Raw genomic sequence first — 21,993 nt, 5'->3', positions numbered from 1 at the left:
TATGATAATAACCCTTAAATACAGACTTAAGGAATACAAGCAAACGTTAAGGAAATATGAGTTAACGGTGAAATCCAGATGCTGACTTGTCAGTATTTGATTTGGATCCAGGTTTCATATTAGATTTGTTAGAGTTGGTCAGGGATCCAGCATAACTTGTATATGTGTACCACAGATGTTTTAAACTGCAAATAGTGCTTATCCTTCAAAACTCTTTGCAATGACATTAACGTTAGGTATAAAATCCTACTACCTAGCAAATCCAGCCCTACTAAAAGACATAATCATCTTTCCTGTATATCTGTATAGACAAAGTTCAATAACTCGTGCACATTACTTTCCCTTGCCACTGGCAGTTGTCACTAGTTCTGAAGATTCACTGCTGTGCTGTTAACAAGAATATTATTCCTCCAACAATCCAAGCCACCTTAGTGTTAAAATTTGACGATCCAACTTTAAATTTATCTTAGTGGGACATTCCCTTACTATGATAAAAATTTCAGTGAAAATTCTGTCCACCCAAACAGGTCTTTGGAATGGATGGTACCAGTTATAGACGGAGGCTGACCATACACATGGCAAACCAGCCGGCCATTACCGCAGTGCCGTTCTTTCATATGTTCACTGCTTATCCACATGGGAGAGTTAGTGACAGTGTCATAGAGGACATCATTGAATCATCAATGCCATATGGTATGGCTTATTCAGAGTTGCAAGTGGAAACAGATCAGGACTCTACACAGGATGCGAAGGCTGCTTTGGCCAACTTAGACCTGATATGACGTGATACATGTTTGCGGTCCAAATCGCTCAAGCCGCATCATACCCTGGCTTTATGGATGTCCCTGTTTGGGTCACTGTTAATCTTTGGAGGGAAAATTTAAGAAGATCGGAGGCAGGAAGCTTAAGAAATGCACCTAAAACCGGCCGCTCATCCCACATGTGCTTCGAAAAAAATCAGCCACTGAGGAGGGACAATAATCAGACCAGGGACATGAGATCTTTTCAGTTAACTGTGCAGTGTAGATCTCAGCCAGTGCCAGGGAAGTGTAACCATGCTATGAGGCAACCATACAGAGGCGACAAGAAACCAATTTACTCTTCCATCAGACATCCTAACTCTAGACATTGATATACCCTCCCCACTGCCCGCATATATCGTACTTGCAATTTCAGGCTTACTGGATAACCATATTACCTCATAATGATTGGGTGATCAAGGTAATTTTGGAGGGGCTTCGGATTTAATTTATCCAACCCCCTCGCCATTACTCATCTCCCCTCTTCACAGACATACCATCAGTTCTGGAGAAGGATGCCTATCTACAAGAGGAAATGCTGTCAATCAATGTGTCCTAACAACTGTTTTCAACTATGCAACAAGAGATTGGTTTCACTTTAAAAAAAATTGATTGCAGTTTTTAAATGTTGAATAAATAAAAGCCTATTTTTGGCATGGGATCCATGTTTGTCTGTGTACTGTAAGTGAATTTTTTAGTTAATTGGGTGTCTGTCTGTATGCTATAGGTGAGTTTGCTAGTTAATTGGGTGTCTGTGTGCTATAAGAGAGTTTGCTAGCTACTAGGGTGTGTCGTTAAAACAAGCGAGCAATGTAAGTGTGGGAAATTCAATATTTGAAATTTCAGAGTAATGCCATTTCTGAATGATGGATACACACTTTTATATCCCAATGATATGCAATTCGTGGGGGAGGATATACAACTGTTGCTATTGCAGGCTGGCTGCAATTAGTCTGTTGAGAAGCATATATTTATGAAGCATGAAATGATTAAGGTATTCCAATCAAACTTGGCACATGTATTAAGCAAATTGCTTACATGTACCCTTTCATTCTTTCAATTTCGCATGTTATTATTGAGTGTTTTCACCCACCTAGCCATGAGGCCAATCCTTCATGCATCATCCATTATGATTAAATCATCAATTGCTATATTTAGCTTATAGAAAACTACTGAACTAGTTATGGCACAGATCATTTTGACATCCAAGGCTTGCATGTCCACTATAAAATATGTCCAGCACTATAAAAATAGTAATACCCTATAAGCGACATTCTAACAATAAAAAGCCCGAAAATAATTCTCTGAAATTGGATTGAAAGCATATACCAGTCCCTCTTCAAATATGGCCACTGTTACTACAAATAAACAATGAAAAAACAAACATGAAATGACCTTTCCAGAATTGTTGACAAGAATGTGATCAAACTTGATAGAAAGCATACAGGCATGATGACCTGTGTACATTGTACAGATTATTAGACTTCAGATATTGCCACCATTAATTTAATTAAAGATGGAGAAAGAAAAAAAACCTTTTAAACAGTACCCTCAAAATTGCTGTAGAACTTAGTTTGTCCCTTTGACAGTGTCCAGGAATGAACATCATTGCAACACAGTTGCTAAAAGAACTAGAATAACTTTTAAATGACTTTTGTGAAATAGCTGAACAGATTTATATGTAAAGCATCCTAGGACAAATACCTATTAAATCTATTTATATAAATGCTAATAATCTATTAGATATAGACCAAATTACAAAATATGAGATGAATACATTTGAAATTTAAATGCGTGAATGGCACTTTGATTTTTTCAGGAGAATACTTGATAATACTAACATAATTTTTATAAATATGAATAAATAACAATATCATAAACATCGTACAAATTCAAAATTAAAGTTATTCAGTCTGTATGATAATGCTTCTTTTGCTTTTACAAAATTAATGTTAGTGTTATCATGCATTCTCCTGTTGTATCAAGGGGTAGCACGTTTCCATTCTGATTATTATTCATTTGTAATCCTCTATAATTATTTGAATATACCTTAATGTTCTGTCATGAGAATACAGAATGACTCTGCATAGATGAGAATTATTTACTATGTTGACATGCCTACATGGATGATTATATCACCAACTTGTAACATCACTTTTTGGTGATGTATGTATGGTCAAAGGATGGTATAGTGGTTGATGCTTCTAGGCAAGGTGATGGGTGCTGTTAACCTGAATACCCAAGTTAAGATCTCCATAGAGTATGAATAAAAAGTTATTTAACCTGTATGATAACGCTATTTACTTTTATTTATAAAAGTTATATTAATATTGCAGGCAATCTCCTGTAGAAGCCAGAGACAGCATGTTCTGTTCCGTTTGGTGTATTTTTGTAATCCTCTATAATTATTTCAGTATACCAATAACCTTGATTTTTTTCTTATGTAGTCAGAATGACCTTGGTTAGATGAGAACTAATTACTAGGTTGACATTAAGTTGTGTCTGTAACTTGTCCATTTTTTGGTGATGTGTGCATGGTCAAGATGGTAATGGAGATGGTGCTTACAAGCAATACAAAGGGTGCCATTTCAATATAGGCCCGGGTTCCAATCCCTATAGATCATGAATTAAAAAGTCTCTAACCTGCATTATAATATTGTTTATTTGCATTTATAAAAAAAAAAATTCTTAGCATTATCAAGATTCCAGTTACAGGGCTTATATATATATATATATATATATATATATATATATATATATATATATATATATATATATATATATATATATATATATATACAGGATGTATGTATGCTATATAAACGATATGTCAGGAGATGAATACATTTTTTATTAAATGGGAACAAGGCTTGACGAGTCTCTTTTCAATGAAATATTTATACGACCAGTGGTATATTATTGATACAGCGTACATACTATACATATATTTTATTTATATCACATACAAATGCACATACTTTCCTTTTGAACAGACTTAAGATTGATTACAGGCAGCTTGGTATTGACCTAATGATTGATATCTTCACATCCCTGTCGAGTGTATAAACCAAAAAATGTAGTTATGTGCCTTTGTGGCTATTCACAATCACCGTTGTATGTTGATACGTTGATTGATTTCATGTTTGAGTTTCTATTTACATTCACATTGATTAAATCAGTGTACGAGACACGGTTTAAACATGAAAGATGGATTTAATGAAGAAAGTAGCGCTCTACAAACAAATGGAAAACTTCTTGAATAGTGAACACAGCCATTCACATCCAGGCACATGAAAATTAATGTCGAATAGAAACTAAGCAAAATTACAAACAAAAAAGAGATAGTTAAAACATTTTAATATATTTACATTTGATCTAAGTCAGTCTGTTGTGTGTGTGTGTGTGTGTGTGTGTGTGTGTGTGTGTGATTTGTGTTTTTTATGTAGCTTTTACAAGTTTGCAGTCATATTTCTATGATATATGCAGTGTGGCAGATTAGAATGATATCTAGCACAGAGGCATCATGCCGCAAACATGTAGTATGATGTCCTACCCAATCACATTATCCTGACACCAGGTATATCAATCCTAGCGCTAATCTTTTAATGCTGAGTGCCGTTGAAGCAGCTATTAGTACCATTTTTGCAAGTTGTTGGTGTGACTCGCCTAGGATTCAAACCTTTAACCTCCCGCCTCCGGTGGAGATGCTTTCTAACCACTAGGTCATGGGGTATTCTGTTTTAACTAACATTACTACTGACCATACCTTTGTTTCTCTCTGTCTCTCTCCCTTTGGTCAGTTTGACATAACTTTTACTATCATTCATATGTCCAGAGAAATTGTTGTATGACACAAGTGTCTTTTCGTGGATTCTCTCCAGTATCTTGCTATGATAGTTCATCTTTCTCTTTTTTTCTCTCTCTCTCTCTCTATCTATCTATCTATCTATCTATCGATCTATATATATATATATATATATATATATATATATATATATATATATATATATATATATATATATATATATATATATATATATATATATATATATATATATATATATATATATATATATATATATATATATATATATATATATATATATATATATATATATATATATATATATATATATAGATATATATATATATAGATATATAGATAGATAGATAGATAGATAGATAATTGAGAGAGAGAGAGGAGAGAGAAGGGTGGGCTTTTGAAAAGTTCATATCTAAATAATAATAATAATAATCGATTTTTAAAACATTGTAATAGGTTTAAGAAGCAACAACACGAACAACAAAGCATTACATACATTACAGTATGTGTGCCTCGTAACCAAGAAATGTACCATATAGTGTCGAGAAGTTATTGCAACTTCGTATCTTTGATTACATAAACACTGTAGATAAGTCACAAGGAAAAGTGTACACATACCTTCAAAGTCTTATAAGTTACATGGTGTAAATTAAGTTTCAAGGTTTTCATCCAGCCCAAATTTATTTTCTATCCTACTCCAGGTTAGTGCTTATTTTGTCCCTTATGTATGAGAGGGGAGGGGAAACGGAAAGCAGAAAGGATTGCAACGGAATTGTGTACCATATTAAATTCATTTGGAAAATTGAGTTTATTAATAACTTATGTTGTTATTTCAATATGTCACTAATGAATGGATACTATATAGACCTAGAATCAACAGAACACAGTTGCAGGAATGTTTATATATGTGTATTATTGCACCATGGACTGATGACAATGTGATATACCAATAGTACTGATATATCAGATTGCGTTATATCAACCAGTTAAAAGTATACTGTACTTATTACATATAATATGGAGCATAGTATGCAGTAATGTTCCTCTGTCTGTTTTCAATTTTGATTTCACATAACAAGTCAAGCTCTCTAGCATTCCTCAGTTGCCATTCTCAGTTGATTAGTTGCTCTTGGGCTAATAAACAAGTTAGTTATGCATATTGATTTCAGAGACAAAGGTTAAAATATAAAGGGTTAGTGTCCCTGAATGAACATAACTTGTTTCCAAACAATAGTTTCAGTTTTCCACCATCTGTAAGTTAGTGGACTTTGAGGATGGCTTTTCCTGGTGATAGGAAAGGTGCCAAATAATGTTGAGGTTTTAGCACAAAAAGGTTTAATTCTCCACCTTTACAGCTAACAGACTTTGTGGATGACTCGTACTTGGGATCAGGAAGATTTTTGGTTCGAAAAGATCAAATGTCGAATTCACTGTGACTGAAATAAAGCGCATTGTTACTAGATAACAACTTCTGTTCTCCATCATCTGTAGTGATCAGGTTTTGCACTTGGTGTATGGAAGAAGCATATAGATTTCTGGTTTATAAGGTTGAAAGGTAAATGTTACTGTGGTTTCAAGAATGAAGATAGTTTCTGCACAAAAATATTTGTTTGACATCCTATCGCCTGGACTAAATGTATTTGACGGATTTATTTTGATGTATGGGACAAGTCTAGTCTGGGACCAAAGGTCAGAAGTCAAGATCACTGACGAATAGGAGAACTGGTTTTGGTACATAAATCTCAGTTATGTACACAGAAGACTATTCTACGCAGTTCAGGGGTTTAATGTTCCATTCATTGTGCTCTTCTTTTTGCATTTCCTTCAGTTTAGCACTCTGTGGAATTAAATGTTTGGTTGTATTTATCAACTGAAACTTTAATTCAAATTATAATGTTGCAAAAAGGATGTAACTGTTTTATTCTGATTTAACAAAATATATTTATTTAATTGATCCAAACGTTAAATATAAAGTAAGGTTGATATATATTATGTTTTGTTTTGCTTTTGAAAAATGCAGTGTAAAAATAAAGGGCAAAAATTAAGACCAGCATAGATGACTTAAGCATTAAGTATGAATCTTAGATTACATCACATAAAAGAGTCATTACTTAATTTCAAATCATGTGACATATTGTTTCTTTTCAGTATTGAGATATTGAGAGAGAACATTGTGTTGGACCCAATATGGTTGATTGATGCCCTGAAGTCCCTGATCAATGCTCATTCGGACCAATCAGAATGTTCTGCTGACAATGGCACTCAGTCAACCAGTTCCACTGACAATGGCTCTCAATCAAACATCTCTGGCACTCATGCTGACAGCGCTATCAGACAAAATTGGATCGACTTCAAGGAGAAAGGAATCCTTACTTTAGATCTTGTTGGTATGTACATATCTTATATTCTTCCATGTTTTACAATATATCTTCATTTTGTCCCTCACCAAATAAGTTAAGAAGGTATATGATATTTCGTCAGGACAGAAGGTCTTTCTCTCATTGGTTTGTTCAGTATATCCTCAATATGTAGGACCATATTTCATCTACACTGAGGGTTATTGATATGCAGATACATCTAAACAAACATAACTCAACCACACTGAATATGATCTTTGTGACCTACTGCACATTAATGTGTGACATGTATTTTCAGCTGTTTGCTTGTTATACGCAACATATTTTGAACCATATTTCGCCAACGCTACTGACAATGATGCTCAGACATTCCGGCCCACTGGGAGTGCACACCCACAGGAATGATCTGACTCCAAGGAGAAGGAAATGTTACTTTCTTGTCTCTAAAGCAAGTTTTTAAAATAAGGGTCTCATCTCACCAACAGAATTGGAAGGGCAAGTAATAACTTGTATTTTCATTTGTTCATTCATCTTTTAATTATGCATTCAATATCTACATCCCTATTTAACTTGCTATTCTAAATATTGGTATGTGGATGGTATCTCAGATTTTCCAAAACTAACGCAGTGACCTAATTGAACTCTGGAGAGATTTTGTTTTCTAAACCCTCAATGTAATTTTTCCATTTCACATTTGACAGATGAAAACGGATATTTGGATGCATCTCATGAGCAAAGATAGCCATACAAATACTAGGTTAATGTGATCCATAAGTCGTGATTACATATCCTTTACCTGCTCTGCTATATATTGCGTTACCTAATTTCACATACACATTACAAAATTAGTATGCAGGTATATTTCTTGGAAGGTAACCCAGTCAAACGATAACTGGGTCAGTATTGCTTATGTTTTATGCATGAATCTTATTTCTATTTTGAACTATCTGTTATATATTCATTATATTTTACCATATTGCATACACACTTACAATAACTGTAATGTGATTAGATTTTAAGAAGAGTGTCAAAATCCATATCAAATACATGTCATTGTAACAAGATTTGTGTGAATGTTTTTGAGACTAACCATGAATTGAGAAAACGAGGTACCAATTACTCTTTGAAAATATGCTTTCCTTAAATTCCAAGTATTTATGTACCAGCAGAAATGTTTTTCTTAGCATCATGAAAATTGAAATGTGCGAAAGATAGATTGTGTATGTGTTCACATTGTTTATATGTACACAAGTGGACCACAGTGAGCACCACCGTCAGGGCAAAAAATTGAACAAAATCACGATTTTAGCTTCTATTAATCCTAGTGCAGATGTTTCAGCCCTTGTTTGAAATGAAGCCTACAACTGATCTGCATAGCATTAATAGAGATGCAGCAGGTCATGCAAATCGCACAAAAGTTGTATGCATTTGGACACTTGAAGAACGGTGATGTGTGAGAAGTCCCACAAATTTAAAGTCTTACACATAAAATGTGCTCTATATTGGATACAACTCTTTTATAACCATTAATCCTTAAAGCGCTTGTCGCAACACAAGCCATGACAGTTAAGATATTACAGTGTTCGTCATGACATTCATCTTTTTCATGCAGGTTACTTATGCATCTGAATTCTTTAGCTTCGGATGACCGGTCATTAAGCTAAATTTGATTGGCACATTGTTCCCTGGAACAAGCATTCTGTCATAGTTTGAACCTTGCATCAAGGAAGCTATACCAATATGTGTGTAAAATATGGGCTAACCAGTAAACTTAAAATGACTGATTCCCAGTTTGGTGCATCTTAAGATGACAATTTCATTCGGCAATTACATGATGATTATATTGATGATTTCAAAGGTTTTAAAGTTAGACCAAAAATAAGTGTTTCCAGTTGGCTGATGGGCCACATTCTCATTGCCAACCCTAGCAATTCTTCCACTAAATTAAAAATGTTAAAGAAATGAAGAAAACAAATCCTGATAATGCTTTGTGAATCAAACTGCACCAGTTTTGCACATACTTTGAAGCGATATGTGTTAACGAAAAGTCACTTCCGAAAGATTCATTGTCAGTACATGGACACTATAATGAAAACTGTCTACAGGAGGACGTATTATCAGTACTTACACAATATGATAGTGAAAACTGTCTACAGCAATATATATTGTCAGTACACGCACATAATTATGAAAACTGTCTGCAGGAATATATAGTCAGTACATGCACACCATTATGAAAACTGTTTGCAGCAATACATAGTCAGTACATGCACACCATTATGAAAACTGTCTACAGGAACATATGGTCAGCACTTGCACACCATTATGAAAACTGTATACAGCTATATATAATTGGCCTGTACATGCAAACCATTATGAAAACTGTCTGCAGGAATATATAGTCAGTACATGCACACCATTACGAAATTGTCTACAGCAATATATATTGTAAGTACATGCACACCATTATGAAAACTGTCTACAGCAATATATAATTTGTCAGTACATACACACCATTATGAAAACTGTCTGCAGGAATATATAGTCAGTACATACACACCATTATGACAACTGTCTACAGGAACATATGGTCAGCACTTGCACACTATTATGAAAACTGTCTACAGCAATATATAATTTGTCAGTACATGCACACCATTATGAAAACTGTCTGCAGGAATATATACTAAGTACATGCACACCATTACGAAAACTGTCTACAGGAAAATATGGTCAGCACTTGCACGCCATTATGAAAACTGTCTGCAGGAATATATATTGTCAGTACATGCACACCATTATGAAAACTGTCTGCATGAAAATATGGTCAGCACTTGCACGCCATTATGACAACTGTCTACAGCAATATATAATTTGTCAGCACATGCACACCATTATAAAAACTGTCTGCAGGAATATACAGTCAGTACATGCACACCATTATGAAAACCTCCTGCAGAAAAATATAGTCAGCACTTGTACGCCATTATGGAAACTGTCTACAGCAATATATAATTTGTCAGTACGTGCACACTATTATGAAAACTGTATGCAGGAATATATAGTCAGTACATGCACACCATTATGACAACTGTCTACAGTAATATAAATTTTTCAGTCATTCACACCATTATGAACACTTCCTGCAGGAATATATAGTCAGGACATGCACACCATTATGAAAACTGGGAAAACTCCGGAAAGAACCACCGCCTCACGAGAAGCTACTTCCAAGCTTTCTCGCATACCCACATTGGCTGAATTCGAGACTCAAACCGACGCAGACATAGGTGAGATGGCAGTGATCCGTAATGGAGAGCGCTTTAGACCACTCGGCCACTGAGGGCCCCTTGAAAACTGTGCAGTATAGACTAAATGAGCAAAGTTTCCAAGCTACATCTGGACCAGTCTCAGTAAATGGGATAACCTCATTTAGATTATTGTCAGCATCCCTCTGGAGGATCAACCACATGAAATCACATTATATACCAGTGCTATGATGATGGGTTTGGAAGCCCTTCTCTTGCCCTCATTTCAGAAATGAGCATAATTTGTTCTATTAAATAGTGCTCCATCCAAATCAACCTATTCAAGATAAAAGCCATATATGATGATGTTCAAATATGGCACGGAATAGAATATGGAAAGGATATTCTGATTCTTTTCAACAACTTGACTCTTGTCAGTTATATCAAAAAACAAATACCCAAATCTCTATATTCTTCTTTGGGATATTCTCAAATGTTGCACAGAATGCTCCATTTACCCCTTGCCGTTCAGTCAAATCTGCAATTGCTCTGGTTGACCTTTCATGGAACTGTTTGCAATAAGATAGAATGGCAATCCACAACTTTAATCTCACCAGTTTCACATCTAAAGAGTCAGGAAGTTAATATCCATTTCAATTATATGGAATGCTCCTAATTAATAAATCTTTCCCCAACCCTTTTCGTCTTGCATAAAGGCTTACTGAGTTGAATGCTTTACTTAAGTGCAAATGTTACGGATCAGCGATCTCCTCAATCGGGGTCCAGAGATTCCAATGGTGTTCAGCGTTCTCATCAGCTAAAAAGTTAAACAACCAATTAATGAAAAGCCTGCATGACCTGCTCAAATAAATCAAGCCGTCGGATAGAAAATTCTTTCCCAGGGAAGTGTTGAACATAAATAATTGGACAGGAAGGTTAAACACTTTAACAGTCCAAGAGTGGAAAATGGAATTTCCAGTAGTGAGACCAAACTCACATCTGTCTCTTGATAACCTCGGATGTAAATTATGCCCTTATGAGACATTAACTCAAATCACAATAAAGGGCCACTCTTCATGATTTCAGATGCCTACCTCCTTCACGGAGAGGAAGATATATAACATATGAATACAGTGGACTTATAGGCAGTTTTAATGTGTCATGATTAAAGGCCTTTATTCCAAAATATACCTTCCATTAGTTTTTATATGTTTGAACAAAGTACCCAACTGAGTCACTTTCATGAAAGGTATGTTGTATTTTCCAAGCTGATGTAGCTACAACAGGCTGTGTTACTAAAATGCTTGGCTTATTGGTCAATCTAAACTAGTTATCTACAGTTCCACCGTATGACCATAATGTCCATTATATGTCATGATGGCCCCTGCATTCCTTACTAAGAGCAGGTTCTAGCTCATGGAAAATTGTCCCTTGTCTTGGTACTTACCCTTGTCTTTAAACTGTTGTCCTCTTTTGAACCCTTCCACTGGATTTATTAGTTTATCTGTTCAGACTACAAGGGCTTGACTCTCAACCATATGAATTTTCTTATACACATGGCATCAAGATGCTTGGTGAGGCAACAGAAGCACATTATTAAATCACAAATTCCCCTACACTGTCACTAGTTAAGCAATGCATAGAAGGTCAGTGCAGTCTATGATGCATATTTATATAAAAATGGCCACTTTCCCAGCTCACTCAACAACATTGTAATGATATGGGTTACTGAAATTTATCAGTTTAATTTTCTCCATTATCCTATGCTAAGCCTAGCCCATGTCTCACTTGAGACTTAAAGCTGCATTACACAGCTTAGGAGGTTATAAGATTAAAGTATGTTGAGTTTGCTGGTTTCACTACATTTATTGTCATCCATACTCAGGTCAACTATTGCTAATATTTGACAGAATCTGACCACACCATTCATCATTGTTATTTCAAACATACGGGGTATGTAAGTTATTGCTGCTATTACATAGTGTTTGTCTTCAGGTCCTGTGTCTTTCCTAAATAATGTATTGATCATTAGGAATTATTGTCCCTTGCTTGCAGAGATTATTTGTTGTGGATTAATAAGGGTATGTTATTGTGGGTATATAAACGTTTCATGAGATACACCCCTCTCTATTGCTGCTTATGGATGGTTGAGGTCTGGGACTTTGAAAAGATCAGAAACTTATAAAAAGAGGAGAAAATAGACTACTTCTTCTTCCTCTCGGAATAAGATTAGCTCCTCAATCCCATGAACATATTGGAAGTCACATTGGATACATAGACCATGGTTCCTACCCAGTCAACGATTGTTAGTGTTAGGTTTAGGATCCTTCCCAAGAGAGGAAATACAAGGGCAGAGATCAAGTTTCAGGCTCCCCACCACCTTGAAGTATGAGCAGCATCCTTTTCAGTGAGGGTAGAGAACATGTTATGCTGTCCCTAATCCCTCTTGGAGCTCATTGTTCTGCGATGACAATATGTGGACTGATTCATCTTGGAAAAAGTGAGCTATGATTTAGCCATATATAATCTGATAATGGATGCTTCTGCAGATCAGACACCTGATGAGTCAATTGCATCTCATCAAACACAGGTCACAAGTGTACGAGTACTGGTCACCGCTCATTATATCATATTTGGCATGGGGACAAGCTTTTGGGTTGATACACTCCTCTTATGAAGGTACTGATCAACCCTGTTGGGTACCTAGAGTTAGCATATAGGTGCTAGACTAACAACATAATTCTGAGAGCCACTCCCTTCCTTTCTCATAATCCTCTTGATTCCAGCATAACTTGTGTACAGCCATTTCATGAATGTGAATTTTCCTTGCCATTTATGTCACCACAAATTTAGGAGCTTGGCTTGACAAAAAGATTGATGTTGCTCGTTATGGCCCAACATCTGTTGATATAGTGGACAAACATTTGACAAAAGCTGGGACAATCTTCTTTACCCAAATCTGAAAGCATTTTTGTCCTTTTGTCGAGTCTGCCACTAGGAACAGTCTCTTCCCTATGTGTGAAGAGTTCTGGGATGAGGCATCCCTATCCCAATGTATCCAGTAAAGGAGGGAGACATGTATTATGAAAAGTGTGCCTCTTGATAGCGAAAGAAGGATAAAGACAGTTGGTTTTGGTGGTCTTGAATGGGTTTGACGCACAACAAGCTGAGATGGAACCTCCTCATTTTAGGCATCCTGCTTTCTTTCACTTGTTGATTAAGGTGGCAGATGAGGAAGGGGTCTGGTCATTTGGTAAGTTGAAGCATGCCATTTCTACACCAGGAATTGATTACCAAGCCCTGAGGCTGATAGAACAAGAAAATACTTTCCTATTTGTAGAGACCCTCCGGAGTTTTCTTATGTACGGATCTGCTTTTCTGCCCACATTTAACTAATGTGATGGAGTTTTTTCAAAGGTGTCCCTAGTGATAGTGGTTCAGCAATTTTCTCAGCCTGTTGATAGACCAGCCCAGGATATTGCCTCCGAAGATGATCTTCTGATGCAGCACAGGGTTGTTCCTGAACAACAATTCACAGATTATCCTCCTTCATGCTTGACTCATCTCATGTTGTCTATTTCACAAGACATGCATTGATCAAAGTTGGCGAAAATATCGATGATGTTTAGACATGCGCCACATCCATTGTCCATATTGCCAAATGGAGAATATTTTTCAATTGGTGTACATAAATAGGTTAATGTTAGACGTGCCTCTATGAGTACAGTAGCTGATTTTCTGCTATTCCTGATCGAAGGTAGAGAATATGTGTGTCTATAATTAAGCAATATAAAAGACAGCCCTCAATTTTTTCAGAAAGCATACTGTTGGTATTTTGTTAATAAATTGGATATTCTGAGCTGATACGAATAGTGTCCCTCACTCACTATTGCCTAGATGTTGCATATTGTTTCCTCTTATCGTGTTTTCTTGCACTCCTTAGTGTCTGCTTGCTTGATTTGGTTCTGTGGGATTTAATACTATTTTGCAGCATATGCAGTCAGCACTTGCTAATCAGTATATTTTGTGGAGGAAGAACCTGGTAATTATGTGTGAATGATCTGAAAGGCATTTGCCTTAGATCAACTGGCCATGTAGGATCCTCTAGTCTGCTTGATAGCTTTGACACACTTACATGAATTCATTCATTGTGCTATAGACTGACCTGAAATATCCCCAGTCCTAGACTGGAATTATATAAAATGTATAGGTTGCCATTAGTGGAGAGTCATGATGTTTAAACATTTTCTGCTTGTATCACTCAGTTATGGAAAGGTGATTAATATATTGCTTGTATGAAAATACATGACCTTAATTTGTTGATTTTTGTTTTGTTTGTATCAGTTTTAAAGGTTGTTTCACATACATTATATCGACAATGAAATTAAAAGCAACATTTGCTATTCCAAATCTACAAGTACGATTTCGTTGTTGATGCTTTAAAATAAATACGTTTTCAAAAGCATATCATGACCAGTCTGTATCTGAATTTCTATAAACTATCTAAAAATCAGTTTTCTGTTTACAGATGATATCTGGACAAAGGAGAAGTATCCAGCAATACATGCCTACAGAGATCACATGTTGCTGTTAATGCAACAATTAAACATCATTGCCAAGCCAAGAGCATTCAGTGAGATTGACGAGAAGGTCAGTTGACATAAATGTTACAGTTTTTTCTTGTTTTATTTGTATATTTTACCTGTTGTGAGAGACTTAATTGTTAAATATTTAAAGACATGTTTAATTAAGATAACGTCAGTTAGGAGAAGAAATGACTCGAAACATTTGTTTATAAAAATAAATTGGTTAGCATGTAAACAAATCCATGAAGATATATTTTTATGATATTATGATTGCATTTAATTTCATGAGTCAAAACTTCTCTGGCCTTGTAAAAAGACAGTACATGTGTGTACTTAAAATATTGGACATTGCAACCACCTGTAAGAGCTGAAACCAAAACACGTATTAAGATCAGTAACTTACACTAAAATTTTAACTGAGTGCTCAGCACCAAATGGATGCCAACTCCTCTAACAATACCAAGCTAGTTGGATATTAAAGTGCATGTGTAGAATATCCTACTTTAAACACTGTCCTTAAAGTTGTAGCATCAGCACTTTCTTATGACCATGAATTTAACACATTGGCTTATGAGTGAAAAAAAAATTGGCTTAGATTCTCCATGGTTTAGATAATGTCATCATTCTAAATGTGCATCAAACACATGACCATAAATGCTAAGTACAATCAGGCAGCAGAGTCAAAACTTGTTATGTTCAGCAGATGGTGATCAAACTTGTGCAGCCGAATTTCAGAATAATTTATGTTATTTCATTACCCCTCTTGTGACCATGAAAATAAATTACCAGTGCTACTTCAAACAGAACTACTAATCCATTATCTTTGCAATATTTAAATATTTCCTGCATTGTGTATGCTACATGGATCACACGATATGCCTCTTGATTTAATATTTCTCAACAGGATATTCAGGAGACAGAAGAAGCCGCGATTAATGTTTCATGTTAGTCCTTCTTCAGCATACTTAAATCGATGAGGATAACTATGCTTTTAAGACGAACTATGATTTTCATAGATATTTTCTCAGGCATTTAAATATTTTTACTTGGCCGCATCGATCTCATCTTAAAATGCACGTGGGATTTTTTGTCGACACTGGTTTGATCACATCACATGTGAACATTATATACAAACCTATTCCACACAATGCCAAACATACTAAGATAACACTTGTCATCCTTCCTTGGTATAGTCATAGTATGCGTTATGTACAAACCTATTGCGCACAATGCCAAACATGCTAAGATAACTCTGTCATCCTTCTTTGGTATAGCTATCATATAACATAATTTGTCTACCACTGAAACATCAGTTATAATGCTAGGATGATTCATGTAGGAAAAATGTCCTGTATGTATATGACAGCATAAGATCTCAGGGAATAATGAAAGTTATATTAAACATGTTAAAGGTCTGGTGCATGCATGAAATGGATTGTGTTTGACTAAGTTCAAGGTCTTATTAAACATGTTAAAGGTCTGGTGAATGCATGAAATGGATTGTGTTTGACTAAGTTCAAAGTCTTATTAAACATGTTAAAGGTCTGGTGCATGCATGAAATGGATTGTGTTTGACTAAGTTCAAATTCTTATTAAACATATTAAAGGTCTGGTACATGAATGAAATGGAATGTGTTTGAATAAGTTCAAAGTATTATTAAACATGTTAAAGGTCTGGTGCATGTATGAGATGGATTGTGTTTGACTAAGTTCAAAGTCTTATTAAACATGTTAAAGGTCTGGTGCATGCATGAAATGGATTGTGTTTGACTAAGTTCAAAATCGTATCAAACATGTTAAAGGTATGGCGCATGCATGAAATGGATTGTGTCTGACTAAGTTCAAAGTCTTATTAAACATGTTAAAGGTCTGGTACATGAATGAAATGGAATGTGTTTGACTAAGTTCAAAGTCTCATTAAACATGTTAAAGGTCTGGTACATGAATGAAATGGAATGTGTTTGACTAAGTTCAAAGTCTCATTAAACATGTTAAAGGTATGGTGCATGCATGAAATGGAAAGTGTTTGACTAAGTTCAAAGTGTTCTTAAACATTTTAAAGGTCTGGTACATGAATGAAATGGATTGTGTTTGACTAAGTTCAAAGTCTTATTAAACATGTTAAAGGTATTGTGCGTGCATGAAATGGAATGTGTTTGACTAAGTTCAAAGTCTCATTAAACATGTTAAATGTCTGATGCATGTATGAAATGGAATGGAATGTGTTTGACTAAGTTGGATATTGGTGTTACTGTTTTTAATATAAAATAGTTTTGGGTCATCTTGCGTATTAAAGAATGTTTATTTAGTAATTTACTTTCCATAAAAATATGTAAGGTTTTTGTGCATGATTGGTCATTACAGCATATAAAGCTCATGTTTCTGATTGGTTATTACAGCATATCAAGTTCAAGTGCCTGATTGGTCATTATAGCATATAAAGTTTATGCACCTGATTGGTCATTACAGGATATCAAGTTCATGTGCCTGATGGTCATTACAGCATATAACGTTTATGCACCTGATTGGTCATTACAGGATATCAAGTTCATGTTATTGATTGGTCATTACAGCATATAATGTTAAAGTGCATCAATGCCCATTCCAGCATACAAGTTTATGTGCCTGATTGGTCATTACAGCATATAAAGTTCATGTACCAGATTGGTCATTACAGCATGTAAAATTCATGTTCCTGATTGGTCACTACAGCATATAAAGTTTATGTGCCTGATTGGTCATTACAACATCTAAAGTTCAAGTGCCTGATTCGTCATCACAGCATATAAGAGTTCATGTGCCTGATTGGTCATCACAGCCTTTAAGAGTTCATGTGCCAGATTGTTAATCACATCATATAAGGGTTAATTTGCCTGACTGGTCATTACAGCATATAAGGTTAATGTTTCTGATTGGTCATCACATCGTAGAAAGTTAATATGCCTGATTGGCCATCACAGCATATAAAGATAATGTGCCGGATTGGTCATTACAGCATATAAAGATAATGTACCAGATTGGTCATCACAGCATATAAGAGTTCATGTGCCTAATTGGTCATCATAACATATAAGTTAATTTGCCTGATTGGTCATCATAGCGTACAAATTTAATTTGCTTGATTGGTCATCACAGCAAATAAGAGTTCATGTGCCTAATGGGTCATCCTAGTATATAAAGTTCATGTGCCTGATTGGTCATCACAGCATATAACGTTAATGTGCCTGATTGGCCATCAGAGCGAAAAAATTTAATTTGCTTGATTGGTCATCACAGCATATAAGAGTTCATGTGCCTAATGGGTCATCCCAGCATTTAAAGTTAATGTGCCTAATTGACCATGAAAGCCTGTAAATTTAATGCGCCGGACTGGTCATCACAGCATATAAAGTTAATGTGCTTGATTGGTCATCACAGCATATAAAGATAATGTGCCAGATTGGTCATCACAGTGTACAAAATTCATGTGCCTGACTGGTCATCACAGCGTAAAAAAATTCATGTTCCTCATTGGTCATCACAGCGTATACAATTCATGTGCCTGGTTGGTCATCACAGCACATACAGATAATGTGCCTAATTCGTCATCACATAATATAAAATTGATATGCCTGGTTGGTCATCACATCATAAAAAATTAATGTGCCTCATTGGTCATCACAGCATATAAGAGTTCATGTGCCTGATTGGTCATCACAGCATATAAAGATAATGTGCCTGATTGGTCAACACAGCAGATAAAGTTAATGTACCTGATTGGTCATCACATCATATAAAGTTAACGTGCCTGATTGGTTCTTACAAGATGCACTTTGGCCAGAATATGACTCAGATGAACACTGCAGCAACAATACATAGTAAATCAATTGAATCAACAACCACTTAACAAACAAACTTAAAATATTCAAAGTTCAAACGCTCAGTATTCATTTTTTAATTAATATCTTAAGGATGCAATTGTAAAGTTGAGGCTACTCAGCCAAATCATTGGTGACTAATGGTTCCATTACTTAACAAATATGGTGTGAAGATGCCCATGCATGGCTCTTTATGCACAATTCAAGTTTGTTTCAGTGTAAGTTTGAAATGTTTTGGATTAGGTAACTTTTAGTGAAGTTCTACAAACTACCAAAAATCCTTGTTTAAGTGTAGCTGAAGAAATAGTTTATTTTCTTTTCAAATACAATAATGTAGTCTAGGTACTCATATAAAATAAAATTATGTTCAATGTACAGCTTCTGGTGTGCTTACTGAAGTCGTGTGACCCAAATACATAGTGTAATGACCAAATGATCACATAAATCTTAAGATGGCAAAACCCTATTGAATAAACTCGTATCTGCTTATAACTGAATTGGAACATTTTAAATAAATTGTTCTGAAAATATGGCAGTGTACAATATTTAGATAAGTCTCAGTCGAATCACCAAACCATTATAAGATCAAATGGTGTTTTTGACCTTCCTTTTCTTCTCTTAACAAATATAACATAAAATAAGTGTAACTAACAACATAATTTTTTTATCAACAAATTATGTATTCCTCCCCCCCCCAAAAAAAAAAAACAAAGTGAAAATTGAAAAGACACTGACAGTATTGTGAGTTAAATCCCAGATAATCCTAAATGTAATATAAATTATTCGAGAGAATTTCAGCCAATGTGGGTATCTGAGAAAGCTGGCATTAGCTTCCCATGGCGTGGTGGTTCTTACTGAATCTTCATCCACCAGTTATACTGACCTTTATGCATACAATATAGACTAATATACATAAACTTGGGGCCACGAGTGGCCGAGTGGTCTAATGTGCTCACCAATCCTGATCACTGCCATCTCACCTCTGTCTGCATGGGTTGAAGTTTCAGGCTCATTTAATGTGAGTATGTGAGAAAGCCTGCCAGTAGATTCTCGTGGGTCGGTGTTTTTCCCCATGGTTTTCCAGAGTTCTTCCTCCACCAGTTATACTGGCCAACATGTATAGTCTATCTTGTGCTGAAAAATGGCGTTAAACCCTACAGCAACAACAACATAACACATTGTTCTAATACCATACTTCAAACGCAGCTTTAGAAAGAGACTTTGGGTGATCAATGTGAAATGTCACAAAATAAAAATTCACTACCCTTTATAAGTACATTGACAATTACCAGAGATAATTCAAGTAAAAACTAAAGACTGCTTTTAGGGGTAGATTTTACAACTTATTCCTCACTTTCATTTTGTATGCCCGTCGATTTTCTACTATCTCTTTTCTAAATCTCTCATTTGATCCCAAAACCTAGTTAACACAGTTGTTAAAAATAGAAAACTAACTTTTTGGGGACTTTATCTATTGATATGTAAACAAGGTGATTTTCAGGCCATTAGGCATTAGTGGAAGGTGTTGCTGTAATTAGTTTAAAGATCTCAGCTCGTTACTTTACCAAGGTATTTTCTAATTATCTGTTATGTCTTTAGGCAATGAATTTTAATCCAGTTGCCTTTACACCACATAACCTACTTTGCGATGTTGTGCCATAGAACACAGACAAAATTCGAATATGTAGCAAGTAATTCATTTCTGTTTTTTGTTTTGTTCTTATTTAAAATGCATTCTAAATGTACATTTTACCCCAAGTATAAAGTAAACACTCTCTTAAATTTTTAATTTTGGTCTGGGTTTTAACATTCAGTTTAAAACCTAAGAACATGTTTTTGCTATTTTTAAATGATATGAAATTTGATATTTTTTATTCAGAAATTATCTAATCTCTGTAAACAGAACCTGCTAAATAGATTTTTAGTGAAACGTCACAAAATACGATTCACAATTCTCCTTCAGTAGCATTGAATTTTTTTGTTGAAGTTCATATATTCTTCACTCATTTAGATCTTTTTGTCAAGGCAAGGTCTGATTGTTGTCCAGCCACCACCTCCACCCTGAAGAATTAGAAATTGCAATTATAAATAGTTATGGTTATCAATTTGGAATTTAACTGTCCCTATCTTTGAGGACTTCTTTAACTTGCTAACAATAGGATATATTTTTCCTGTTCAATGGAAGCCACAATTATACATCTCATCAAGTTGGTACATACTTTTGTACAGATTTATTTGAATAGAGTGAACTCATAATATTCATAGAAGTGTCTCAATGACCTTCTTTCTATGGATCATGATGTAGACATCTTGGGCTACATTGTTTAAAATAAATTGAGAATGCACAAAAGTTAGATCTGCAATAACTGAATGTAGAAACATTCCATTGAAGCCTGTCAACTTTTCCTAAATACCCATTTGAATCAACTATTTTGAAATGAACTTTTATTGTCCAAAATTTATAATCAACATAAAGATGACTTGATTCTTTACATGGCATCCTTGAACTGGTATCTGACTGTAAATTACTCTTGATGATCTCTTCAAGGGTGGTTTTCATGCACTGGCTATTCACTTGTCAGTCACTAATGTGGACAAGCCCCCTCCATGATGGAGTTGATAAAGACATGTCTGTTAAGGCATTGTGGAGGTTTGTAGGTATTTACCTATCCACATTTTAGTAAGCATGGAGGGGATGAAAGTTACCCACTATGATAAATGAAAACTCGTGTGAACTTTACTGTATATGCAATTACATATTTGGTTAGTTTAATTTTGGAGTAATTTTCTTCTTGTGAAGTCTTGTTAGCAATAAAAGAAATAGTATAGCCCAGACTTCTCAAACACCACACAAATAATTTTACCAGAGTGGATGGAAAACACTCTAGCTTGAAAGGCCTTCAGTTTCATACTCATGATGCTGATCTAGCATTAGGTATAATTACAATGACAATAACGAGGAACACTTGTCTCAAACATCGCTTAAATAATATAACAACAAGCATCCTTGCAGAAAGGCTTTCAAAATGATTTACAGCACTGCAGATTGACCATAAAATATTGTTGTCATAAAGTCTTCTTAAAAACCTTGCGAAAAACTTTCAACAGATTCAAGGGAAAGATCGCTGGCATAAGGAACTTTAACGTTTTTGCAAAATGACACCAGTAGTGCTAAAAATTTGCTTCCATTCATACCATGCTTCCATGCATACCGTTACAAAATAAAGACATTAAGCAATATCCTGAAAACAACTCCATACAGTCTTCTCATGGTGGGCAGTGCACTCATCAACAATTATTCTTTCAAATTTCTAATTTCTTC

At 35.1% G+C, this 21,993-nt stretch overlaps 1 protein-coding gene across 2 annotated transcripts in view; it reads left to right on the top strand.

The window, feature by feature from the left end:
• Window positions 1–21,993, top strand: part of LOC149784588 (uncharacterized) — a 115,461-nt gene that overhangs the window by 75,997 nt on the left and 17,471 nt on the right. For both annotated transcript variants that reach the window (XR_016413898.1, XM_089932653.1), the window contains exons 10-11: window positions 6,772–7,010; window positions 14,757–14,878. Coding sequence is in view for 1 of the 2 variants with exons in the window: in XM_089932653.1 (XP_089788779.1) it covers window positions 6,772–7,010; window positions 14,757–14,878 (361 nt within the window). In the remaining variant the exon portion in view is untranslated. The remainder of the gene's footprint in view (window positions 1–6,771; window positions 7,011–14,756; window positions 14,879–21,993) is intronic.

This window comes from Sinohyriopsis cumingii, chromosome 14 (assembly GCF_028554795.1).
Source record: "Sinohyriopsis cumingii isolate HCF-2022 chromosome 14, ASM2855479v2, whole genome shotgun sequence".
NCBI lineage: Eukaryota > Metazoa > Mollusca > Bivalvia > Unionida > Unionidae > Sinohyriopsis > Sinohyriopsis cumingii.
The sequence above is the reverse complement of the archived record's forward strand: the minus strand, read 5'-3'. Positions and strand labels throughout refer to the sequence as shown.